The 27751-nt window shown below is 38.5% G+C and overlaps 2 protein-coding genes across 4 annotated transcripts in view; one reads left to right on the plus strand and one right to left on the minus strand.

Annotated features, from left to right (window-relative positions):
- The window catches only part of EXOC4 (exocyst complex component 4), a 747671-nt gene that overhangs the window by 374484 nt on the left and 345436 nt on the right, over nt 1–27751 (plus strand). The window lies entirely within an intron of this gene.
- On the minus strand, nt 26041–26523 carry LOC110582960 (ATP synthase F(0) complex subunit C2, mitochondrial-like). The gene has a single exon (XM_044920185.1). The coding sequence runs from the start codon at nt 26464–26466 to the stop codon at nt 26041–26043; it is 426 nt and encodes a 141-aa protein (XP_044776120.1). The 5' UTR covers nt 26467–26523.

A 27751-nucleotide genomic window follows, 5' to 3' on the forward strand; every position in this document is an offset into this window, starting at 1 on the left:
TCCATGACACCAGACTCCATCTCAGATGATACCTGATCAGAAGTTTTCTACCTCAAATACTTGGAACTTCTAAGAACCCGTGTATTTGGCACAAATGACTACATAAATAGTCTTTATAGTCAAATAAAGTTTTTGCCCTTTTCCCACAAAATGTCTATCCTTTTTTACTTTGTGGTTTGCTCACCCGCTATCTATTCCATCGTAATGTTTAGGGTGTTTTACCTAAATAACCAAGTTGTGTCTTAGGCACTAGGGAGCTCCCCTCCTCTGTGCTCCACAAATGAACATAGTGACTCACTGTTAAACTCTGATGCACTACAGAAGCCCTGTGTAGGTTATATTCTGAATGGTTTTTTGTTTTGTTTTGTTTTTATGTCAGAGGAAGTGCAATAAATCTAGGCAGGAGAATAAAAACCATTAAATGTATGAATGGAAAATAAGTTATAAGATGGCCTTGCTTTTCTTATAAATGTGTTCCAGAAATGCATGGAAGTCAAATAAGAATGTATACATTGCATAATAGTCCGTGGGCATCTCTAGGTCATATTCATGGTCATTTGCCAAACTGCCTGTTTTCTGAAGCTTTTCTGTAACATGGTACCCGGTAGCATCATAATAATATAGTTTCATACTTGTAAATAGATTATAGTTCATATGTCTGGTTCATTTATTAGTTAGTTGTTTGGAACTCAGAATGCATTTTCTCATAGAAATGATCTTATTTGGTGCAAAACTCTGCAAAACAGTGTTATCCACAATCTATCTCTAGCGTCTTCCTGTAGCTTTCTCAATTTAACTAAAATATTTGCATGCATCTGGGAATGGATTTAGAGTTGGCTTGAGATTCTGGGAGCACATCTCTTCCTACTGAAAGCTGGCTGCAAGGTCAGACGCTCATATGCCATGTTGAGACTTGATAAATAAAAGGGACCTTAGAGATCATCCAGTCCAATCTTCTTATTTTAGAGAATAAGGACATTACCCTCAATATGACCTACTTGTGGTTACCAAAGACCTGGGCAGAGGTTTCCTACTTGAGAGAGGTAGGTGGTGAGGGGCAGAGTTTCCAGGGGTCACTGGTGTGAGGAGCAAGATGTGGCCTGGGTGAGATGGCAGTTCTGGGAAGGGAAAGTGTGGTGATGAGGGTCTGCTCATGATGGGGAGTATACTGGATCCTTCTTGGTAGGCACAACAGGATTGCTCTCCTCTTTTTGCCTCTTTGTACCCTACTCCATCTTCTTTCCCTTCCTAGTTACTGAGGAGTATTGGGTGAACTCCCTTGCTTTTGATAAGATGGCATTCATCTTTCTCTTCTGCCTTGGCACTACCAGTGCATCAACATAGATGCTCGCTTCCTCAAGTAGGCTGCATCTGGAGGGGAGAGATGAGCGGCAGAACAAGCTGTCTTTGGTGCTGGCAGAGCCTGCAGTGGTGCCAGGAGATGGACAAGGATGTTTCTAGCAGTGGGTAAGGAAGAGGAGTCGTCTGACATCCCCGCTCAGGTGTGTGGGTGATGAGGCTGCCTGAGTGTAGAGCTGGCCTCTTGCATCAGCTCCAAGGGAGCCATTGGGAAGTGGGGGGGGAGAGAAGACCAGTGCGAACTCGTGGCAAAGCTGAGGGATCTGTATGCATGTGGGGGTGGAGGGTTGAACGGAATCTCTGGTTGCTTGTCTGATGAGTCAGAATTTGTGATATAGTGACAAATCCTGGGAAAATTTAGTATGGGAAATTGGGTTTTAGGAAATGTTCCTACATCACAATGAAGAACCATGTTAGTTAAATGGTCTGTGTCGATCATACAAGAAGCTATGTTCCTTTACCCCGAACCTTCTAAATGCAGTGAAGTGTAATTGTGTATGTTTGGAGTAAGAGAGGATGGTTCGAAAGAGGGGGAGGATAGACACAAAATCCTTCAGAATATTCTGAGAAGAGAGTCTTTTCGATTCACTTAAAGCTTCTCAAAGGCCACTGAGAGAGAACACTCATTTCTGAGGAACACCTAACCTAAAAGGACTCTAAAGGATGTTGTTTCTCTTATATGTTTCTATCAAAACATTTTATCTTCCTATAGTTATTTTCCTTGTCTAATTTGGTTCTGTAGCTATGAGATTAGGGGAGTGTGCAGTTAGGAAGTCATTTTATTTTGAAGACTGAGGTTTCTGATGAAATTTTGGTAGGATTTTCTGGAGGTTTGTTATCTCAGCTTTGGGTGGTACAGACTCACAGCTGCTTTCCATGATGGGCATTAAGACTGCAAGTAACGGGCGCCTGGGTGGCTCAGTTGGTTAAGCGACTGCCTTCAGCTCAGGTCATGATCCCAGGGTCCTGGGATCGAGTCCCGCATCGGGCTCCCTGCTCTGCGGGGAGCCTGCTTCTCCCTCTCCCATTCCCCCTGCTTGTGTTCCCTCTCTCGCTGTGACTCTCTCTGTCAAATAAATAAATAAAATCTTTAAAAAAAAAAAAAAAAAAAACTAAACCCAATGTAAAAAAAAAATAAAAAAAAAAAAGACTGCAAGTAACTCGTATGAGTGGGTGTTCTGCTGTGATTTCAGTGTCTGGTTCAAAGGCTGAGGTCTACATCGCGAAGTTGGATGCTGAGTCACGCTTAGGTTAAAATTCTAGCCTGGACAGCCTTATGACTTTGAGCATGTTCTTGAATCATCTGAACTTGTTTCCTCACCTATAAAATGGGGCAGATAACTAGTGGGCAGTGTTCTTTGTGTCTATTCAAATGACACAGGGGAAAAGTCATGGCATTTATTAGCTGCCCAGTGAATGTGTGGTTTATTTTAGTTAATTTCATTTCTGACTGTGTGCTTTTGGCCTATTGCTAACAAGCAGACAGAGAAAGAACAGCAGTCTGACTGGAAGCTCTTTGTTGAGTCGCTCAGTGATGCGGGCAGCCTGAAAGACTACTTTGCTTCTGTGTCAGGAGTGGGAGCTCTCCGAACTTGCTGCTTTCCTTCCTAGATTCCCGAATTCTGCCTCTTCCTCACCACCTGTGACTTGTTATTAGTAAGAAGCTCTCTTGAATGTTCCTTAGTACTTGAGTCTCTACATTTGTGGATATTGTTTGCCCAATGGCTATAAATCCCAACTGGTTGACCGAGTCGACGGATCTGGAGAACATTCTTATATACATTCCTTTGTGAGGACATTTATCAAAATGATACAGTTTTTTGTTTATATTTAACAAGTATTTAACTTTTTTTTTTAACTTTCCACCTTCATTTTATTTATTTATTTATTTTACATATACACCACATTTTTTTATTATTATTATGTTTAACTTCTATTATGCGTCAAGCAATGAAAAAAATGAAGTCCCTGCTCTTATGGAGTTTATATTTCTAATGGGAGATTCAAATAATAAAAAAATTAAAATACCTCAGGTATCTTAATTACTGTGCAGAAAAATAAAACAGGGTAAGAAGGAGCCAGATAAGATGCTGTTTTATATAGGGTGTTCAAAGAAAGTGTTCAAGAAAAGACTTGAATGAAATTAGGGAGCAAACCATGAGATACCTAGGAGAGAAGCACTCTAGGCAGAGGAAAGAGTTTTTATGTTTTTATTTAATTTCCAGTTAACATACAGTGTAATATTAGTTTCAGGTGTACAATATAGTGATTCAACACTTCCATACAACCCCCAGTGCTCATCCCAACAAGTGCACTCCTTAATCCCCATCATCTATATAACCCATCCTCCCACCCTAAGGCCTTTTAGATGGTGGTAAGCATTTGGGATTTTGCCCTGGGTGAGGCTGGGAAGCTATTGGAGAGTTTTGAAAAGAGGAATGTCATAATCTGATTTAACTCTTTTAAGGATTGCTTTGGCTGCCATATGAAGAATATACCATAGGGACGGACAAAAGTAGTAGCAAAGAGTAGAAAGCCATTGCAGTAATTTAGGTTAGAAATGATGACCTGAACTGGGTTGGCAGCAGCAGAGGTGAGGGGGGGGGTCACACTCTGGATGTACCGGGAAGACTGGCCAGTGAGAAAGAGGAGTCAAGCAGATCTCAAAGGTTTTTGACTCAAGCAACAAGAAAAATGAAGATGGGATTTCCAAAGAGGGTGAAGACTGCAGGAAGAGTTATTGGAGAGTAAGATCCTGAGTTCAGTTTTGGAGATGGAAATTTGAAATGCCTGTTAGATTAGCCAAGTTTATATGTTGAGTAGTTAGTCGAATACAAGACTCTACAGTTTGGAAGTGAGAACTAAACCAGCTTTGTCCATAGGACTTTTTCCGTGTTTTATAGCTTCACTGTCCGATATGATAGCCACTAGCCATGTGGTTATTAAACACTTCACATGTGGCTAGTGCAACTGAGGGACCGATTTCTTATTTTTCCTAATTTTAATGAATTTGAATTAAAAATGGGAGAGTCGCATGTGGTTAGAGCTACTGTACTGGCCAGCATGGAGGACCATAGATAAACATTTGCAAGTCACCAACATTCCAGTGCTGTGAAGGGCTCTGAGACAGGATAAAATCCACCTGGGAGGGAGCACAGGTAAAGAAGAGACTTTTGAGGCCTGGGATCTCCATCATGCAGGTTAGGAAGATGCAGTGCTCCTGACGAAGGATGTTCAAAAAGCAACAGACAGTGAGGAAGCAAAAGACCAAGAGAAGGTGGTTTTTAGGAATCCATGGGAAGGAGGTGTTTTAAGGAGAGGGACCAACTCTGTCAGATGCTGTTAGGCTATCCATCACCCTCGTTATACAGTGAATCACTTAAGGACTTAACCTCTTTAAGGATGGCTATCGTCCAGCCCAGCAAATAGTTGTTGCTTTACGCATATTTGCAAAATGAAGAACGTTGAGCAAACCAGTGGATCACTCAGTCAGCTTTTACAAACTCATTTTCGGGAAATATGCTCCCTTATGTAATGTCAGCACACTGAAATTTTACATCTGCCTTCTGGAAATCTCAAACTGTGCTTATTACTCCTTACCCACCAGGACCTACCACCATCTCCCCCTCACTAGTCCTCACAGGACATGATTTTGGAGAAGCTGGTATGGAGACAGCCTCAGCACCTCTTATCTCAGAGGTGAAGTGAAAGAACCAGTTCTCTGCCTGGCCCTAGACATTTCCTCTTCCTTACTCTGCCTTTCAGGTATTGATTCCTTAAAGGAATCGCTTTTAAAGGGAATCCCTGGTAAGATAGTTGGAAGCTGTACACTTGGCCTGTTGGCACAGCCTTTAGGATCAAGTGAAGAAGTTACTGGGGATGGCTGGGAAGAAGCAAATGATTTCATCCCAAATCCCTGAAACACTGGTGTGATTTATTAAGTTGGTTATTGTGATACCTAGATCGAATTTTTTTTTTCCTTTTCCCAGATTCCCTGTTAGTTCTTCTGGACTCTGTGTTGACAGTCTGCTTTGTCTCTTCTGTATTTTATTTCCCTAGTTCTTTTCTTCATTTATTCCCGTTCTGAAAAGTTCCATTCATTGTTCTTATGTGTGCCCTGACTCAGACTGTTACTTGGTCTAACCACACACATTGTTGTCTTGTCTTGCTGTTCCCTCATATGCTTTCATTTGGAATTTCTCCCTTGCCCCCAGACTTCTGACTTCATTCTGTGCACCTGGCTCTGCCTTGGCTTCCATTCTGTATTTGATAGACTGCTTCTGATTATCTCTGATTAGCTGAGAGAGGAATCAACAAAGACACAACAGCCATGCCTTTCTCCTTGCCCCCTTTTATATGTTGATTATAGTTTCTATGGTTATCCTCTTAAGTATGACTTTAAATAATTACACATGATACTTTGTTAATACTCATTTTCCTTGTTCTTTATTTCTACATTGTACCACCTTAAAACACTCAGTGAATGTTGTAATTGACAGAAAATTCATTATCATTCCTATTGTTAAAAATACTCAGTCGCATGGGTAGTGTTGGCACAGCACTGAATAAGGAGGAACAGATGCTAGGGTAGTATGGGGCCTGACGCTTGAGACCCACAGTGACTTTCTGTAGTGAAGTCCAAGGGCGGCAAGGAATTTGTGTCACTCTCAAGCACTACTGAGTTTAAATCTGCCAAGGAAAAAATGCAGAATTGTAGGTTGCCTTAAATGATTAAAGTCACATGAAGGATGGGGAAAGAAAATCCCTTTGGATTGGTGGCTAGAAAATCTTTTATAGTCAAAAGCCATACCAAAAGCAATTGTGGGAGACCCTAGAAATCAGAGATAGAAATGGGAGTGGATTATATATAATACAAAAGACAAATGCACACACATTCCCTACCAAATGGCCTTTTAATGTAAGACACGCTGATTAAGACAAAGTGCATGGTTAATTAAGGCACATCTTAAGAGGGGTTGGGGTTGCTGAATTCTTCACACATTGATAACACTTAGTTTATTTTGAATTCTGCTATTATGATTAATTATATTATTTTTAAGGTGTGAATTTTTACAGTCCACTTACATGAAAATGACAGATTAGTAAGTGAAGTCTGTGTGTTTCACCTCGTGATTTGGTTACACGCCATTTGTGTGCCTTGCCTAGAATGTTTCCTTCTAATATTTCTGTGTGTTAATCCAGCTGCCTCCTTTTATTGCTGCCATATTACAATGGATGTTTTCTGCATTTTTATGAAGAGCCTATTAGCAGCATAGGCTTGATTTAAAGAATTTCTTCAGTTTATGAATACAGTTCATCTCTATGAATGAATTTAGCACTTTAATGCTATTTATTTACTCCACACCATAAAATGTAATATAATAAATAATGGGTCCCTTGGGCTTGCGGTAAAACTCCGTGATCATCCTCTCAGCAGGAAGATGAACACAACTTGAGTGGAGAAATAATGATCAAAATTCACCACGCTCACTGGGATGCCATTTATATACCTGAATCTAATAAAGGCAGAATTACAATGCTTAACATTATACTTAGTACCAGCATCTGAATGTAGTGAGGCTGGGGGAAGGAAAAGACTCCGTCATATTAGCAATATTTTGGAAGATTGTATCAACTCCAAATTAGCAATTCAGAGTAAGGAAGTGTTCTTAAAACTATACAACACATGGTTTCTTGTGATAAATACACGTTAGGTTAATATTTTCTACCATCTTCATCCATGGAAAATCCTTGGATTTTCAGTTGCGGGGGAGGGGTAGGTGGGCAGAGGAGGACACTGTTTTGTGATTCCTACATTATCAGTTTATTATTTTGGAACTTTGCAAGATGACCCTGTCAGCTATCCATAAGTGAAATATCCGCAATGAAGTGAATAAATGAAATATCTCGCTATGGGCATTGGTCGATAAGGCCATTCTGTTTCATGGTTGAAATCCAGAAAGAGTTAATATTCATGAATGTATAGAACTCTCTGTGTATAAATATGTACCTGATTATATTGAGATTATTCGGGTTATCTTTGTATTATCTTTGCTTTTATTTCCCTTCATTAGACATTTGTTCCTTGAAATAAAAGGTCACAAACTTACATGCCTGTAGGAGCTTGACTGATAACATAAATGAGTGACTTTGGCATAAATGGAGACTTAGCCAAACTGGAGGGGCTAGCCTATGTCGGTCCAGCTAATCACTGTCATTTAGAAGATAATCCCAGTGGTGCCAGATTGTCTAAATTTGAAAAACAAGCAAAAAGTCAGATGCCTTTGATTATTGTATAAAATCCTCATGCATTCAATTGTCATCTAATTTTTAAAAATTAAATATCATGGTCTCCTATCACATATGTCAGCACTCTGGTTTTGGTTCATAGGTTGCCAGTGTGATAGTTCTGCTTTAAATTATAAGCTCATGAAAATGCTTATACAGTCAAGGTTCTCATCGTACTGTTAGCTTGAGGCTTTTACTACCAGCTCCAGTGTGCCTCCATTTTCATTCTCCCTGGCTGTGCATAGTTACCACATGATACATTGCTCTGGCTTTTCTTTGAAATTAAATCACTCATAACGTCTTAAAAGGAAGAGTGCTGAATGAAGTTAGGTATTGCAAAGTGGAGGTATATATACCTCAATAAACACAAAATACTTAGTGTTTCTTTTATATTGCATTTTTATCTTTCAGTCTTCAAAATCGAGATAATTAAATTTTATTGCTTATTTATTTAGAAGTATATACATGGTAGAAGGATATGCTGAGGTTTACCTTTATGGTAATAGAATCATAGACAGATGATTTGGTGACTGTGTTTTGCTACCCCCAAATGATAAGCAGAGTCGTCACCAAATGGAGGCATCAACTATAAACTTAACATTTAAAAAAAATAGGTATCAAAGGATTTTCTCATTTCACTCAAAGGCATTTGCTAAAGTCATAATTTTATTGTGGAACAATGTAAAGTAACCCTCTGATGAGAGGCTTCCGAAGGCACAATTTTGATTTGGGGAGCTAGGGTTTAGTACTTGTTTCTTGGTTGGACATCTTCAATTATTAGATTGAGACAAAATCTGCCTTCTTATAAATTTTACTTTTAAAGATTTCTTCAACTTCTAAATTCACATAGTACTTTTTGGGTCTCTTTGGCAGGTGATTGTTTCCACCTTGTGTATTATCTGTACTTGCATCATGAATAAAGAATGGCTTATCTTGGGGTACCTGGTTTGTGCAGTTGGTTAAGCATCTGACTCTTGGTTTCGGCTCGGGTCTTGATCTCAGGGTGGTGAGATCGAGCGCCTTGTCGGGCTCCCCGCTCAGGGTGGAGTCTACTTGAGATTCCCTCTCCCTCTCCCTCCCCTCCTGCTTGTGCTCTCTCTCTCATAAATAAATAAATCTTAAAAAAAAAAAAAAAAAGAGAATGGCTCATCTTTTGATGAAGAACATGAGGCAGCCACATCAGCTGATGCAACTCAGGCAGGGAGTTGTAAGATCAATGCGGTGAGAGTTGCAGTCATTCACTCATTCAAGACAAGTACTTACTGAGTGCCCATTATATACCACGTGCTGTTCCAGATGCTAGATGACACACATACTCTAACTTGATGCCTTAGTTTCCTTTCTAGACTGTGTACTCTGTGAGAACAGGATTTTTGTCTGATTACCTTTGTATATTCCACCTCATCTAGCACAGCACGTTACATTGAGAATGTGTTCCAGTTTTATTTTTTAAATGAGTAAAACACTGAGTATTGCCTATTTTGGAACGCACCACAGAGTAGAACTAATCCCTTTATGACAGCCATTAAATAAATTAGTCACATTTGCCTTATGTGCAGACTAAGTGACCTTAGTTCTTCAACCGTTGTTTTTTTCTGAGTAGTTTGATTGCCTTTCTTTGGTTCTTCTCTAGTAGAGTATTGCCCTTTTCATGTGTTGGTGTCAAGAGGGGGCCTGAGTATATAAAGTGGAAAGGAGAGCACTATACTTTCTGGGATTCATGAATTCCCCATAAGGCATTTTATGAACCACTACTCTCTCCTTTTTTCCCCCAAGGCAGTCTTTTCTCTCTTCCACTAAGTAAATATATTAATTAGTAGGATACTGTATGTCTATGTAAGAACCAAGTATGTAGGGGCGCCTGGGTGGCTCAGTCGTTTAGCATCTGCTTTCAGCTCAGGTCATGATCCCAGGGTCCTGGGATCGAGCCCCGCATTGGGCTCCCTGCTCAGTGGGAAGCCTGCTTCTCCCTCTCCCACTCCCCCTGCTTGTGTTTCCTCTCTCACTGTCTCTCTCTCTGTCAAAAAATAAATAAAAATCTTTTTAAAAAAAATACAAAAAAAAAAGACTCAAGTATGTATACTCTGGAACTGTTTTCCTGATAATTTTCATTAGTGAAAAGACCTTTTATTTCCAGTAGGAGGTACTTATCATGTATATTACAGAATGCTTTTCAAAAAGTCTTAATACAATTATCATTTGGGGGATACACAAATACAGTGTGTGTGTGTGTGTGTGTGTGTGTGTGTGTGTGTGTGTGTGTGTGTGAGAGAGAGAGAGAGAGAGAGAGAGAAGGGGGTAGAAAAAATGGGAATGAAGTGATGAATCTCCAAGACTCCACGTTCTTGCCTCCTTTATTCTGACATACTCATTTATACTGATAATATCTGTGTGATCCTTGTAGAATATTATTCTGTTTTACTTGGCCTCCCTATTGCCTGTGCATGAATCAAAACTAACTGGTTTGGTAACTCTTAGTGTTTCTCTTGTCTCTCATTTTTAAGTTCTAGAAAAAAGAATTAAAATATTCTTGTTGACATCTTTGTTATGGTTAAGACGTGTTGCTGTTTCTAGAAACTTAATGACAAATCCCCTTGTCTTTACCATTGCACAAACCTTCTACCAAATCCATGGGTCAAACGGCCCTATCCAGGTGATTTACTGTGCTTGATTTGATCCATGATTTCATCTTTAGACACTTCCATCTTTGTCAGGGCCTTACTGATCTCCCCACAAGGGTTATGTAGCAGAATTTCTCATATGTCAAATACACTCCATGCATTTAAAAAAAAAAAAAACATCATTTGAGTTAACCATAATAAAATTCCAAAGCTTCAATTTGGAATTATAGGTTTGTATTTTAAAGTCTGTTTTGTTTTGTTTTTACTTTGGCTTTTGCTTTCCTTCTACATTCCAGCTTCCTTTATTCTTCAACTTAGCAAGTACTTTTAAAATGCTCACTATGTGCAAAGAATTGTATTCAACACCTAGACAGTTAAAAAGGTAAATGAAAGCTCCTTTCCTTTTTCCTACTGCAGAGCAACCCAAAAAAGCAATCCCTCTTAAATCCTCCTCTTTCTGCTAAATAGCATTAGAATAGAATGCTCTGGTTTGTTGTTGTTAGTGTTCACTAAAAGATTTTATACATTTTGTTTAAGTTTCCTTCACTGGTCCCTAGGTATGTTTTACAGCTTGCATCACTTAGTCAATTAGAATGTTTATTTCAGGTCCCATAATGTGTTCAACAGTATACTGGACTTAAAATGCGTCCCTGTAATTATACTCTTAAACTTTCATTGACTGTTTTCAATAAGGCTCTATTTTCTCCAGGTTCAGAATAACGTTTTAAAAAGGTGAATTTTATGGTATGGAAATTAGACTAAATATATTTTAGTAAAGCTTTTACATATGTGTATGTGTGTATGTCTATGTATATATGTGTATGTGTGTGTGTGTGTGTATATATATATATACATGATCATATCTAAATAATATTGCCATGTGTTATAAATACAAACAGCTTTCTTTGGTTAGATTTAATCGCATGTATAACAAATTTGCAGGGCCATTTTGCAGCACCGTAGATGGACTGCTTTATTTCACAGACGAATTCCAGTTCTAAAACATTGGGAAATCTTAGTTAACTAATTGAAACACTCATTTGGATAAGAACTTCAGCAAGGTTCAGTAATTCTCAATTTCCCACTTTGCTTGCAAAACACAATGTAAGTACAGAATTACGCTCTTCACAGCTTATTACACTGTGTGTTCACTCAAAGGGAAATAATTTAATGCAGTTTACTCCCAGCTGTTTCCCTCATGCTGACCCCTTTATTAAAGTGACTGATTTCTCAAGGTTATGTTTATTTTGAAACTATTTTATTTTATTTTATTTTTTTTATTTTTTTGGAGGTCATAAATTTAATCACACACCTGGTGTCCTTCTCCTTTTGTTTTTTTCCCCCCATTTAAATTTCCACATTGTGTCACCACACCAGTCTTGATGGGTCCTACGCTCTTCCCGCCTGGTTGATCTCCATTACTTCTTTCACTTAGATATTTTATTTTTGTATTTCTCTTGTTATTCTTTCTTTGCTCAAACTAGTCTCAGGACTTCTCTTTAGTTCAGGCTCATCACATACTAATCATTTAGGCCCTTGCCTTGGAGTGTTTTTGTCAACACTATCAAAGTTGGAAAAGCAGGACATATTTTTACCTGTTATCCCATAAGTCTGATGCTTCTCTTCCATAAATTGTTCATTTGGAGAGAAATCAACCGAAATGCACCATTTCAAAATTTGGGGGAAATTTTATTTTCAGAATTTTACAAAGACTTTTTTTTTTTTTTTTAACCTTTTGCCACCTTTGTTCCAAATCATGCTTTTTAACTTACCTTCTCCCAAGGCAGTTTTTAATGAATAATATTGTCTTGAATTTCTCCTTCTCGTAAGGGATGGTGATCAGTTATCCCTCCGTCCATGCTCTGAGGGCTCTGAGATGTGTTCTCACTGGAGATGTCCATCACAGAGCCACTCAGAGCAGAACCTTGCGCCCGATGTGTGAGGAGTTCCTACTGAAACTGCTGTAATGTGCCCAAGAGCTGCTCCTGGGGAATTTAGTTTTCTTGTTTTGTTTTACCTTTGCTTGAATCCCATCCTCTCCCCATGGAATGGTAGAGACATTATAGGAACTGTAATGCTTTATAATTGGTTGACGTTGACAATCATTATTTGCGGTAGGCCTTTTCTTTCTCCTGGATTTTGCATTTTCTCAGTGTACAACATTCTGTAGAATGTTGGAGCTAAAAGATTACTCAGAAATGGCCCGAGGTGATAATATATACAGGACAATATATACAGGACAAACAAATTAGTTTGCTAATTTGCATGTGATCTAAGTATGGAAGAAAATAGAAATGAAAGTTTAGAGTAGTTAACAGATCACAGTATCTCATTGTTAAGTAGTGGGTTTAAAAAAAAGAATAGGTGAAAGTCCTTTGTGGTTTTTATTGATTTTATTTAATGAATTTATTTGTTCCTTCTAAGGAACCACCTTTACTCCTCAGCAATCCCTGTGAATTAGAGGCTAAAAATCTTTGTTTTACATCTGGGGAACAAGTGGATGTTCCTCCTTCCTTCTCAGACAAGAGGGTGATTGATGGCTTTGATATCAAAGTCTTAACTGAAATAAATTTTGTCTCAATTTGAGAGGAAACGGTGATAACACGGAGGTCGCCCTGCCAGCCGACTCAGGCTTATGGGGCTTTTTTGCTTTTTGCTTTCTTTTTTGTCTTCCTCCATTTACTTGTACCCTAGACTGAAAATCTCACATTTTCTCCTAAAGTTGATTTAACAACATAGCAAACGTTTAAAAATATCTGAAATAAAGAATATAGCACATTCTACTGAAGTAGGAGTCTAGTAGTTTATGTATGCTGGGTCTAATGCATTCCTCACCTTACATAAATCTCCAGAAAAGCTGTAGGAAGGAAACACATTCCCCTGACATGACAGGATGTAAAATGGATATAAACCAATTACTTTTTGCAGTTCTTAGAGCAGTCTCGGGAATACTGACCCCTCTGACTTCATTTTCAGGCAAGAACCTTCCACCCCCACCTTGCAAGGAAAAATAATTGAGCTGAATTCCGAGCAAGAAGCAGATCAAGGTTTTCAAAGAATAATTTTGCTGGGACCTATGAAGCAAATCACCTCTCAAACATGCCAAAAGTAGTTGTTTAAATACATTTAAGACTCTAATCACAGAGGTCTTTGATGAACTTTTCCCACTTTAAATACATCAAAGTAAGTAAAGAGAGTAGAGAAAGCCATTAGAAAATCATTATAATAAACACCAACATTGATCTACTTCTCTCTCCTTTGGAACCTGCCCTCCCCTTGTTTTAAGCTATTCAGGTGGGCTTTATATAGTGAAGAATCAAACGCTCCAGGCCATCAAAAAAGAAATTTAAGTGATAGGGGGGGGAAAAAAAAACTTTAAGATTTCAAGGGAACTGATCTGTGCTGTGAGTACCCAGTTTTTGGCTGTGACTTTCAAGTTGAACCTTTTCAATGGCAAATAGCCTCCTGCTTATGCCTGTGTGTTTTGGCTTAAAAAAAAATCAATCTCTGAGAAAATGGGCTTCCATCTTCCTTTCAGCCCCGTCTCCTTTGATTGATGTTAATTCAGTAAGCTGCTGACCCAAGAAAAAAGAATTGTTTGTGCTGTTGCTTTGAATAAATAAACTTACAAAGAATCAATGGCTGTAGCTTAGAGAAATTAGATGGTAGAGAGCATAAAGTCTCTTTCCGTCGTGTTTCTCATGTAAATAAAGCAGGTAGAGGGCATTTCAGCGTCAGATATCTTTTTGAATGATGGAGGCTTGCTTCAAAGGGGAATTGTTTTTTAATTTAAAAAGAAGTGTACTCTCTGTATCTGTAGTGAGTAAAGTCCGTATTTATAACAAACAGGACACCTACTTATTCCTACATACAATTCCAAACCGGCAGGAAGCCAGTTTCGCCAGTCCCTGGGCCTCGGCTCACGTTCAGTATTGTTCGTTTTTTGGACCTCAGTCTTCCCGCTGCAGTATAGAGAAACATTTCGGAAAGACTTTTGGAACATTCTTATTTTGTTTTAAAACTGAAAGGCAATGTGGTCTGCCAGACCAAAATAGTTAACCCAGGCAGTTTTTCTGATCCAGCTGGCTGTGTATTGACTGATCGTACTGAGTGCTTTTGCTTTGCACCATCACCATTTCCTTCACCTAAGCCATACCACCAAGTGTTATGGTCGTGGAGGAAAGGTGACATCACCTATAATGACTATTCTTCAGGTAAAAATGTGATTCACTGGGTTCCTGGCCATAAGACTTTAACAGTCGGTGTTACAGGCCATTCAAGACATTTGAAAATAGAAAGCCTTGCTTTCTATTACTTTTTGGTACCACTTAACTCCAGCAATGGCTAATAAAGATGGTACTTCACTTCTTACATTACCTAATCCACGGTTTCAGCCAAATGAGCACACATTTATGCTAAAAACACATGCAGAGTTAGAACTGAACATTATGCCAATTACAGCTTTATAAATGGTAAACAACCTCAAAAATCAAGAAATAGTGTGAAGGCTAAGTAAGTTATGGTATTTTCAGATGGTGTACCATTATATGGCCATGAAGTCAGTTTCTTACTCTGGGAAATGGAGATAATAATACCCACCTCGTAGGCCTGAGATGAAGACTAAATGAACTCGTATGTGTGAACACTTAGAACAGTGACTGGCGTTAAACATCCTAGAGATCTTTGCTATTTTTATTAGTGGTATGTTAAAATTGTGTGCATGGAGAGCTTTTGCTAGTAAAGAGAACTATGTATGTTTCAAGTGAATATGAAATTATAGATACACTGTGATCTTTAACTATGTCAAATACTACTAAGAGGTAATATAACAATTAACATAGTTATCCCTGGGTATTTTTTCCTCTCTAGTTTTTAATTTTTTCTGTATTTTTAATGTTTTCATCAGATGAGCATATGTTCTATGCAGCAAAAAAAAAAATGTGATTTGAAAAAGTGTCAATAGCTCCAACATGGTATCTGGGAATGCATTTTGTTGAAAAGAAATGACCTGATATATCCAAGTATGCTCAGGCAAATTCAGATATAAATAAAAAGAGTAAATATCCACCAGTTTAGTCCAAACGTAGGTATACAGCATAATGTATTTCTATCTAGTTTCAAGCCCTGACCCTACCAGTTATTAGATAGTTGGTCATAGGTAAACTACTTAAAATCCTAGAAGTCTCATCTGTAAAAGAGAAATAAGGTCATTTTTTTCTGTTTATCTGATAATGTGCTTGAGAGGATTGCATGAAGAAATGTATGTGGAAGTGCTTTATAAGTATTATCTAAAATTATACAAAATATCCCATCTAGGCTTTGTTTTTTTAGAATTTAAATGTTATGGAGTTTCAGGTATAAATGGTATTAACTAAAGATAATTACTGAAATTTTTAACAAAGAATGAATGAAGTATGATTCAACAGTTAGAAAATAGATTTATCTCAAACTGTATTTTAGACTTAATCCTAAACTATAGTCCCGATTGGGATTCAGGCATCAATGAAGAACTGATTAGGTAGTCCAGAGTCCAGTTTATTATGGGAAAAGAGCCAAATAGACATTCTGAGGTCATTAAACAATACTCTTGACTTAGAAGGGGAGTGGCAACGACGTGATACACAGCTCAAGCATCAAACACTTGATTGTCTTCTAGCCCACCCCTCTTCCTTATTTTCTATTATTCAAATTTTGTCTTTAGTAGGGTGAGTTGATCGCAATGAGTGTGCATGCCTATTTATGCCCACGTTGCTGTTTGGGCAGTGAAATCTTCCAATGTTGGTGTTGAGCAACAAGATTAGCAATGCCATGTGGGTTTACGATTGTAGCATGAACTTGGGAATCTGCTTTAGACTTTAATTACAATGAGCTGTGTCCATCATTTTCAGTTTATTTAGTCATTAAGTAAAGGATTCTTAGGAAGGGTAAAGGAAATGGTATATGTAAAATTGGCTTTTGAAAACATCTAAATTACAGAACCAGGATATTTGTATAGCCTCAAAGTATCTCTCCCAAAGTATTTCTTAATTACTATGGAGGTTTTAACAGAAGTCCACAGATGCCGTGATGCTTGTCCCTGCAGGAGGCAAAACCTAATTCCCCTGCCTTAGAGTGTGGGCTGGACATTGTGACAAACCCCTGGAAATGGAAAAAGGGTAACTTTACAGTGGAGAAACCTGATAGACACCACCTTGCATGTGATCAAAGTTTACATCACCAGTAATAAGACCTATTGATATCATGTATGCCCTGATGTGATAAGATGAGAAAGGCACTTCACCTCTGTGGTATTCTTCACAAAAATCCATAACCACCATTGAAATCCTGAGAAAACATCAAAGGAACAAAATAACTGGTGAGTACTCTTCAGAAGTTTTGAAATGATGAAAGACAAAGACTGAGGAATTGTCATAGATTGGAGGAGACTGAGACATGACATCTAAATTCAATGTGGCAGCAAGGATTAGACCTGGAAACAGAAAAAGGACATTAGTGGAAAAACTGGGGAGATCAGAATATAGTCTGTAGTGGAGTTAACAGTATTATACCGGTGTTAACTTAGTTTTATTAATGACACCATGGTTAAGTAAGAGGAAGTAGGCGAAGGGTGTATAGAACTCTCTGTACTGTCCTTGCAACTCTGGTGTAAGTGTACGATTTTTTCAAGATAAAATGTTAAAAAGAAATTTAGTACTTGGGAAGAATCATACAGGTGTATAACTTTATTCAAAAGAAATGGTATGCTGTGTACTATATCCAGTTGTGTTTAATGGAGAGAATCCGTATGATCAGTGTAATTAAAAATTTGATTAACGTAATTTTGCTACCATGTGAAATTTTGACTTACTATCTCTTGTTACCATTTTAGAGCAATTCTGTTACACATTTTCACTGGGCTGTTTTTTCTTCTGGCAGATCAGCTCTTAACACTTTATTTGATGTTCATTTGAAAATATGCACATGTAGGGGTGCCTAGGTGGTATAGTCAGTTGAGCATCCGACTCTTGGTTTTGGCCCAGGTCATAATCTCAGGGTCCTGAGATCGAGCCCCATGCCAGGGTCCACGCTCAGCACAGAGTCTGCTTATGATTCTCTCTCCCTCTGCCCCTCCTCCCTGTTCTCTCTCTCTCTCTCTCTCAAATAAGTAAATAAATAAATCTGAAGAAAATAAAAATTTTAAAAATATATGCACATGTAACAAATACCTTTTCATTTACTGTGGAAAAAGAATATTACATCAAAATGGCTGAAATGGAAGCTCATGAGAAATTTAAAAATTTATAAGTTGGATAAAGGATATAGAAGTCAGGAAAACAAGTCTGTTAAGCATGATAACAGCCACGCTATTAGAATAATTAATTATGGAATGTTACAAATCAGCAGCTTCCAACACTTGATGTATATTAATTGATTTAATCCTTACAATTAAAACTTACAACCTATGAGATAGTTGTGGTTATTATTCTCATTTTAAGATGAGGAACTTGAGACATAGAGAGGTAAAGCCCAAAGTTTAACAAACTACAAACCACCCATTTTGCCCCATTTCTGAGAATTCGCATACCAGGTTCATACCGTAACATTTACTAAAGAAATACCCAGGTAGCCACACATGGCTTTATGGAAGAGGAGCAGAGCCTGAGCAGTTTCATGGGCCACCTTTCTCATGCACACATTATAATTTCATTACCCCTTGTTCCTTACCAGATGTTAAGTAGTGTTTACCATCAGACAGACCCTTTTACCATCTCCTGGGGGCTGAGGCTCTCAGTCAGAATGACTCAAAAGCTACACCTGCTGGGTCCCAGAGCACATTATATTCTCAAGCACCAGTACGTACTTTTGAAGGAAAAGAGTTGGTCCACACATAACAAAGGGATGTATGGATTTCCCTTCTGTGCCGAACACCGTGAAATGCTTTTCTTTAAACAAGTTGGTGTCCTGATCTTTCAAAGACTTTGTCATTCTGTGAAAGGGGGGGACTAGTGTGAGGACCTGATTGAAAGACTGCCCTTCCCACCTTGATTTTCTGAGCACTGTGACTCTCGAATGTCATCTCTCTTCTCCTTTTACTCCTGTCTTTCTTTATGGGGCCTCACTTCTCCTTCCCCGTGTTTTGATATTATGTGGCTCATTCCAGCTGACACATTTTGTTAGTGTTATCAAACACATTAGAATGAGTAAAATCACTGTGAGTGTTGTTTCTCATTCTTTAAGGTCAACAGGCTTACTTTCAAAGATAGCACTCCTTGATTGCTCTGCTTGGGGCATAATTGATCAGTATCCAGTTTGCAGCTTATTCTACATCTGACTTGTTAATTTAACTCACAGTGTGCCGATTTCATATGCAGTGTTGGCTCATCTCCCAGGGCTCAGGATCTAACATATATATTAAACTGTCAAAAGGCTGGCAATACAAGAATGAATGGTTTATAATTTGCTCATCTCAGCCATTATAACTAATATCTGTAGCTTTTGAATCAAAAACACATGGTGAGGGGCGCCTGGGTGGCTCAGTTGGTTAAGCGACTGCCTTCGGCTCAGGTCATGATCCCGGAGTCCCGGGATCGAGTCCCACGTCGGGCTCCCTGCTCAGCAGGGAGTCTGCTTCTCCCTCTGACCTTCCTCCCTCTCATGCTCTCTGTCTCTCATTCTCTCTCTCGCAAATAAATAAAATCTTAAAAAAAAAAAAAAAAGACAAAAACACATGGTGATAATTATTCTTTCACTGATCATTAAATATTGTTTAAGGTTAGAATAATTTTCAGTAGAATCCTTATTTGAAAGCCCTGCCTCTCGTACAGCTTTATGGTCTCTGCACAGCACGCTGTCTCTCTTACCAAGTTTTGGGGGCACTCATGAGATTTTAGGCATTCTTGAATCAAGAAAAGCAGTTTTGCCAGTTTTGTTAAAATAGCTGTCATTTTTATGACACATCACTCATATGGGAAAAAAATCAGGTAATATATATTAACACCAAAATGTGGATATTTTACCTATATATCTACACATCCAGAATATAAGGATATAAAATAAAATACCTAGAAAACCAGAAATTTGACCCACCTTTTTTTATTATAATTAAAACATAGCATATTAAGCAAATGATCACAGTGTGCTCCCAGGTTTCTTTATATGTGTTTAGCACGGTGTCCTGGATCATTTTAGAAAGTCACAAAATCACATTTGCTATTTTAAAGATGTATTATTCTGCCAGTATAACACGTGTGGTTTATCCAATTAGCTGAGACACCTCTGCTCTAACAAACTTGAATTAGCAGATGCTACTTAGCACACAGAGGACAAACCTGTATGAGACTGCTCATAGCTCAGAAGAGATGCCTCTAGATGTCATATCGTTCTTCTGCCTTTGGCAGGACTGCATGTAAACTATGATACAGTGTTTTACAAATGAAAAATAAAGCATTAATCCTTCATGATAATATACTGAATTAAAATTAATTTAAAATATACTTAAAATGCCAGAAAACTGTATTCTTTGGGTTTTAATGCACTCTTGTAACTTTGCAAAAGATGAAAAAGTAATGGTTTAACTAGACTATTACAAACTTGATATACTTACAAAAACAAAGAATTTTAGTACAAAATTACCATATTAATATTAATTGATTTTCAACTTTAAGAATTGGTAATTTGAAAAATACCAAATTACCTCAACTTTTTAATGATTGGGTTTGATGAAGTAGTAATGATTTTGCATGATATGAGACATATGTGGGTCCTAGGTTGAAGGAAATGGGGAAGAAAAAAATATTTGAAATGACCACATAAAAATAAAAGGAAGGGACTTTGATTTCTGGCAAGGTTGAGAGCTAAAAAGTCTGGGAAATTTCCCAGTACAAAGCAGTTAGAAATGGTGGATGTAATGTAATAAACTTCCTTTTAAATGTATTGCTGACCTTGTTAGTAAGAGGTCTCCTGGGGATGAAAATAAAGAGAAAACTAAAAACCAGAGCACTAAGCTGATACTGATACCACAGCTGCTTGGGGGCATTTGTCAGTCTCAGTAACCAAGAAGTTTGAGTTTTAACAGCTGCATCACTACTGGAGACAGGACCTTGGGCCTGTACAGGAGGGGATTTTAGAATTAAAACCATCCTCTGAAGCATAGACTTTTTAAATGGTTGTAACTTTAGTAAAAGAGTAGAAGAGAGAAAAAAAAAAAACAACTTATCAGCAAAGACAGATAACAAGGAAATTTGTCCTGGCAAAGCCAACAGTTCTTCTCTAGAAGAATATGCCATAAATTTAGGCCTTGGTTCTTCCCATGGATAAAATTGCCTAAAACATGAGTTCACACCCTGAAATTACAGAAATACACAGGGGATATGTAACCAGGAGCTGGAGTCAAGCAGAAACAAAACACAGTTGAATTCGTTCCCGATAATTTTAGAAATGGGATTACTAGTTACAGAATATAAAAATGGGTATGTTTCAAACATTTTTTAAAAATTTGCATCAAAAACATAAAAGAGTGAGTTGCTGTCAAAAAAAAAAAAAAAAAAAAGTCTAGGCGTCTTGATAAAGAATCAAAAAGACTTCCAGGAGTGAAAATTTTAATCGTTGCATTAAGAATTTAGTTCATGGTTTAGATACCAGATTAGGCACACAAGAGAATTAGTAAACTACTAAACAAATCTGAAGAAATAATTAAAAGGCAATGTATAAAGACAAAAAATTTAGAAAGTATGAAAGAGGAGTGGCTCTTGTACAAAGGACCGCCAGTTCTTTGATGCTCCTCCTATCTTGACATGGAGTCCATGCCCTTGAAACCGGGCAGATCTGTGACTAAACCAAGAGTGTGGTGTAAATATTATGTAATTTTTGAGGCTAAGTCATAAGAGGCTATATAGCTTCTGTCTTTTTTGCTGGAATGATTGTTCTTGGAACCCTGCGTTGACATTAAAGAAATCCAGTTACCCGAGGCTACAGTGTTTTGAGAAATATCAAACAAGACAGAGAGTCCAGTCCCAGTTCTTCAGGTCACTCCTAGTCACTTTGAGTGTTGCCATTTGAGGTCTCAGACATCATGGAACAAACACAGTCCATCCAGGCTCTGCCCTATTAGAATTCTTGACTCACAGGGATGCCTGGGTAGCACAGTTAAATGTCTACCTCTTGGTTTTGGCTCGGGACATGATCCTCAGGATCATGAGATTAAGTCCCACGTCTGGCTCCACGCTCAGCTCGGAGTCTGCTTGAGATTCTCTCTCCCTCTCCCTCTGCTCCTCCTGCTCATTCTCTCTTTCTCTCTCTCTCTGAAATAAATAAATAACCTTAAAAAAAAAAAAAAGAATTCTTGACCCACAGAATGGCAGTTGTTACTAAGTTTTGGAGTGATTTTTTTTATGCAGCAGTAGGTAAATGGAATAGGTAAGACAAGAAGTTCCAACAAACATATCAACAAAGTTCCAAAAGAAGGTAATAGAAAGAATGGGAAAGAGGTAATATCAAAGGATGTAGAAATTGAGAAATTTCTAGAATTGATAAATATGGCATGAATCCTTGCATCCCAGAAGCATAACGAATTCCAAGCAGGAAAGATAAAAGAGACCCATACCTTAACGCAGCAAAATACAACTATAGAACACCAAAGTCAAAGCTAATACATTAAAAGCAAACAGAGAGGAAAAAAAGATGACTTAGCAATGAAGTTCAACCCGCATTGCTAAGTGTAGTTAAAAACTGGAAATGTTCTGTTAATCCAGAGTAGGATTAAAAAATACATTGTGGGGGCGCCTGGGTGGCTCAGTTGTTAAGCATCTGCCTTCGGCTCAGGTCATGATCTCGGGGTCGGATGGAGCCCCGCATCGGGCTCCCTGCTCGGCGGGAAGCCTGCTTCTCCCTCTCCCGCTCCCCCTGCTTGTGTTCCCTCTCTTGTCGTGTCTCTCTGTCAAATAAATAAATCTTAAAAAATAAATAAATAATAATAAAAAAATACATTGTGATCTGTTACAACAATGAAAAGCTACCCAGACTATCCAGCAGTAAAAAATAATTGAACAGGAACCGCATACCTCAACATGAATCAATTTCATGTTTGAAGAAGAATATAGTATGATGACATTTATATAAAGTTTAAAAACATGACAAAATGTACCTGTATCTCTGTGTATTCTTTAGTAGTCCATACATGTATATAAGATAAAGGCACCTAGTTCAGAATGAAAAGCATTAAAGTCAGTATAGTGACAAAAGAGTATGATTGGAGAGGACTGCACTCCAGTGTTTTGTTTTGTTTTTTCCTTAACCAGGTAGCAGCTGCATGGGTGCTCATTAGTCTTTGTACTTGTGTGAGTATTTTATAATCCAGTTTTGAACAGGAATAAGAAGATTCAATGAATCGGAACTGTGTGACATCTTGAAGGAAATATATACTTAGTCTGAAAAGATTTGGAGGTTAGAGATTAAGTGAATCCTATTTACCTCTTGGGTTAAGTGAATAGTTAAAACACATAGGAGAAAGATCAAAGCAGGTCTGGCATGAAATCACTTCTACCTGACTGGGAGATTTTTGAACCTTGGCAAGCGGGGGGGGGGGGGGGGGGTTAATGAAATGGGTGGAGAGGAGGAAGTAAAATAGGAGATACAGAACTTTATGGCTGAAGTCTGGGAACTGTTTATGAATGGGATATGTTGTTTGATAACGAACAAGGTAGAATTTGAACTTTTATATCATTAATGAAACCACTGGAAATTCTTTATATTCTTAAAAATCTTCTGCACTTCTGAATATCTATAATAAAAAATACCATGCTCTATTTTGATGAAGATGACTATTTTTCGTTTCTTAAACACCTGGCAATCACTGTGATTTGTCAACCATAAATGAAGTCCTTGTAAGGGTGTGAGGGGTAGGGAGGAGAGACCAGGGAAAGACAGGTGGGAAATGAAGTAGTTTCTGATTATTAAATTGTTAAGAATGGTGGTTGTGAGGCCATTATGGGCCATTTTTATTCTTCTCTCTGATGGCACTTTGGTCAAATGGAGAAAAATGGGTTATGGAGATGACAGCTTACTTGGAGATTTAATGTGATTTTCAAATCCCTTGGCAAAACTTTTGCTCAGTCTTTTAGTTGGATCTTTTCTTTGCAAATAGAGACTCATTCAGATTGTTTCAAGTGTTATGGCATGTATGTGATGTACTTGGGAGTTCTAAAAAAATGCAAGAGAATCACAGGAATGGTAGTAAACATTACAAAGCTGAGCAGGAGAAAAAAGAATGTGAATGATAACTTGCCCACAAATACTTATCTTCCAGTAAATGACTCCGCTAACTTGCATGCTAGCTTTGCCCTCCTTATAGTTTTATGTTCTCACAGTTTGGGTTCTTTTAAAAATTGGGCTTACACATCATGATGCTTCATTTGCTTTTTTCTTTGCCTCATTTTAATTTTTAGCTTTCTAGGAGTAAGAATCTGATCTTCTAGCCAGCCTTTCAGTTGGCTGCCATTGGGTGAGATGCCTACCCTTGGTCCACTTAGCTACAGCTTGGTAGGATGTCGTCATGCTGTAGAACAAGGTCTCTGGGCTGACCCCACCAACAGGGACCATGTGTGGAATAGGTGTACTCAGTGATAGTGGTAGTTACTTGATTTTCTCTTTACGCCCAGCTATATACAGTCAGCAGTGATTTCCATCTAACCAGCTAGCACAAACTGAGACTTAACCAGCTACCACAGTTTTGATAAATTTGTAGGCAAAGAATGGTACTAAGTTTAATGTTTGGTACTAAGTTAATGGTACTAAGTTTAATGTTTGGCTTTCTCTAGTATCCTTATTGTTTCATGTATTTTGAGTGTAAATTACTATGATGGCATTTGCCCCTCTCTAGTGCCTCTTAACACCTTTGTTCCCCACACCTCATGACTTGGTTATTAATACAAGTAGTAACTTTTCTCCAAGCTAGTTAAATTCTTCAGTCTAGCCTTAAAATAAATTCAATCAATTGTTCATTATTATTTTAGCTTACCTGGTTATTAATCAGTTGCCAGGAAATGGGACTTAAAGAAAAAAAACCTTTGGATAAGGGTATTTATTTAACATAAATATTTGTATTAAATCTTAACATACTAGTGTATGAATCTAGGAAACTGTGTGTTATGTGTACAGACATATGTAAAATTTATTTTTTAAAGTAGGCTTAGCGGACATATTTGCCTTGAAGCACCCTTAAAATAGTTGGTCTAGAGTAGAACTATTTAGCATCACTTTACATGCCATTGAACTCAGAGTTAGAATCATGATGGAGACACCCCATAATGCAAATAGAAATGTCCTAAGGTCATTGTGTAATTTTATAGGGATCTTCACCAAAGCCACGAAGAAGGTAGTAAATTTTATTAGCATGATTAACTCTGAAAGAGCTGGCCTCTTTGGGAAACCAGCTGAAAATAGAATTCTGTATCTAGGCACACAATATATAGAATAGGCATTATATGGGGTATATATCTACATGCATTTTTCCTTTGATCAACACAGCCTTTAATTAACTAGAATGAAGTCTTCCACAAGATGAAAATACGTCTTGAAAAAAGTGGCAGCCATAAAACAATACCTTGCAGCTTTCTACTTAAGAGTCCCAGTGGATTAGTGATTTTACTTTACATTTGAAATGACAGTATAGTGATGATTATTGCTCCTTTGGGATGGATAAGGAAAGAAATGGTGCCCAATTTTATTAGTCATTAGTATTCTCTGTTGTAAGTGGTATGGGAAGCTCTGGAACTAGAAGAACATGGCCTGAATATATTTTTTTAAACAAGTAAATTATCTTTCAGTATTAGTAAAAATGTCATTTGTCTGCCTTAGAAAAATAAAACCTTCAAACGTAGTTTAGCTTGTCTGTCATTTTAAACATTTCGGAAGACATAGCCCCCTGGTCCAGGCCCATTTTTCTTTGTCAGGAGATGATGATTCATTGGTTCCTGGGTGAAAGTTTTGACATTTATATTACACTCTGAGTACTTGAGAAACCAAAGGATGCCAGTTCTTTTGGAATTAAATAATGGTATCTCCTCTACCAGGCAGACATTTGCAATATTCTGTGTATGGTCTGAAATCGTTGAATGCCCTCTTTCCTTACATATTTTTGTCATAATACTCTTTATTACTGTTCTTGTTATATTGCTGTTTATTACTATCCATCTTTATAGTTTCTTCCATATGCAACCCAATCCTTCTCATCCCCACATTTATTGCTGTAGGTCAAATAGTTAAGAAATCCAGTCAGGAAACTCTGTTTTGATCTCCAAATAAAACAGCCCATGCTTCCAGCCATATCTTGGTAAATAATTCTCAGAGTGGAGTGACTATTCATGACCATGCTGAAAATCCTTTCCCTGACCATTTTAAGCTTCTTTCTTGAGTGTTCACCCAGTTCCTATCCCATCTCTTGACTCTAGCACAATAAAGTCAGGGACGCTGAGTAATCCTGTGGCCCAGTCTTCACACACTAGTCCAATCCTGAGAGCTGTGAAGTAATAAAGACTTTTACTCCCAATTTTCTTGAAGAGGAAAAAAATCACTTTTTAAAATTCATCTCACAGCAAAACTTTATAAAGATCCTGTTTTTTTTTTTCTTCTTCTTCTTCTTCTTCTTCTTCTCACTAACACAGTATTTATTTATCTTCCCTCTGTGAAACCCTGAGCCAATCACTTTCCCTGGGCTGCGTAGGGAGGCCCAGGAAAAGGAACATACAGGGCAGATGAGACATGGGAGGAAGACCTGTGGGAAGGGGACATGGCTCTATCACATGGCGAAGAGGATGAGAAAGGCCATTGTCAGGCAAAAGAGCCTCATGGCCTCTGGGAGGGCAAAGCCCAGAATGGTGTAGGAGAAGAACCATTGCTTCAGAGAGGGGTTCCTGGCATCACCAATGATGAGGCTCCCAAGATCAGCCCCAGTTCTAGCCCCAGAGCCAGCCGCCCCTACCATGGCAGCCCCAGTCCCAATGAACTTGACTGCTGTGTCAATGTCCCTTGAAATGGCGCTGGTTTGGAAACTGCCTCTAGGAATGAGTGAGGTCAGGGGGCATGGGGCTGCCCAGCTGCTGAGGCTCTGATCTGCCAGTGTCTCTGGTGGTTTTGGGACCACTGCAGACAGTGATGGGCTCAACAGCTGAGACATGCTCCTGACCAAGAAGAGGGTGGAGACGAACTTGGCACAGGCAGACATGTTCAGGGGCTGAGGGGCTGTGGTGGGAGAGCTGCTCCCAGTGCAGAGAAGACAGAGAGGGGCGTGCGGACGGTGGGGGGGATGTGCGGGAAGAGCAAAAGGAAGCTATAAACATCCTCTTTTCTTCAAGGATTTTCCAGCAGCAACTTATCATCCCTTTCTTCTTAGAAATCCATGTATCTTAATAATATTGTCAGTGAGTCACATTTGTTAAGCATTTGCCCCATGCCAGACAACGTGCTAACCACTTCACATGCACTATTTTTACACAAACAAACCTGTGTGGTATGCCCTGTTGAGATCTTTGTTGTTTTGGAGGGGGAAATTGAGGTTCAAAGACTTGAAGTAACATGACCCTCATCACATGGTCAGGAAGTCACGGAGCCATGCTTCAAACCCAGGCAGCCTGATACCAGAGCTTGCTGTCTTCACGGTCATGTGCATTGAAATCAGTAAAAATGTGTGTAAGGCTGTCCCTGTCCAGACAGCCATACTGAACTCAGTCCGAGCAGCCCCTAAAAGAGAAGGGCTGTAAGAAATGTTTTTTTGTGTTAGAAGAAGGGAGAAGCAGGCTAGGAAAGCACAGATAGTGTCTCAGGGAGGGCTTTAGAGAAAAGATTATTGCCAAGGAAAGTTTCAGTGGGTGTGGCCAGATAGTGTAGGGTTATTCAAGGCTGAAAAGAAAAGGTAAGTGGTTCTCACAGGGTGACCGATGCCCCAGTACCATCTCATCCCCTGGGAAATTGTTAGAAATGCAAACTCTCAGTCCCACCCAGACCTGTGGAATCAGAAACACTAAAGGTCATGCTCCTCAATTTGCATTTTTGCAAATCCTTACAGGTGATCCTGATACTTGTTCAATTTTGAGAACCACTCTAAATGCTCAGAGGTGAGAACACATGGCTTATTTCAAGAATTTGAATATGAGGGGCGCCTGGGTGGCTCAGTTTGTTCAGTCTGCCTTCAGCTCAGGTCGTGATCCTGGGGTCCTGGGATCAAGCCCCTGCGTTGGGCTCCCTGCTCAGCAAGGAATCTGTTTCTCCCTCTCCCCACCGCCAGCTCAAGTTCTCTCTCGCTACCTCTCTCCCTCTCAAATAAATAAATAAAATCTTAAAAAAAAAAAAAGAATTTGAATATTATTTTCACCTGTCCTTGCAACCAGAAGAAATAGAGTTGCGTCTTCATCACACCTAGCTTGCCTGTCTCTGGTTCAATAGTATTTGGGAGAGAAACAGTTGAAGATATATTCTCTTTTTATTTGTTTTTAGATAAGAAAGTAGACTTT

This window comes from Neomonachus schauinslandi, chromosome 12, assembly GCF_002201575.2.
Source record: "Neomonachus schauinslandi chromosome 12, ASM220157v2, whole genome shotgun sequence".
In the NCBI taxonomy this organism is placed as follows: Eukaryota; Metazoa; Chordata; class Mammalia; order Carnivora; family Phocidae; genus Neomonachus; species Neomonachus schauinslandi.

What these genes read in the sequence shown, in the direction of transcription:
- LOC110582960 (XM_044920185.1), bottom strand. Translation starts at nt 26,466, where the DNA reads ATGTCTGCCTGTGCCAAGTTCGTCTCCACCCTCTTCTTGGTCAGGAGC.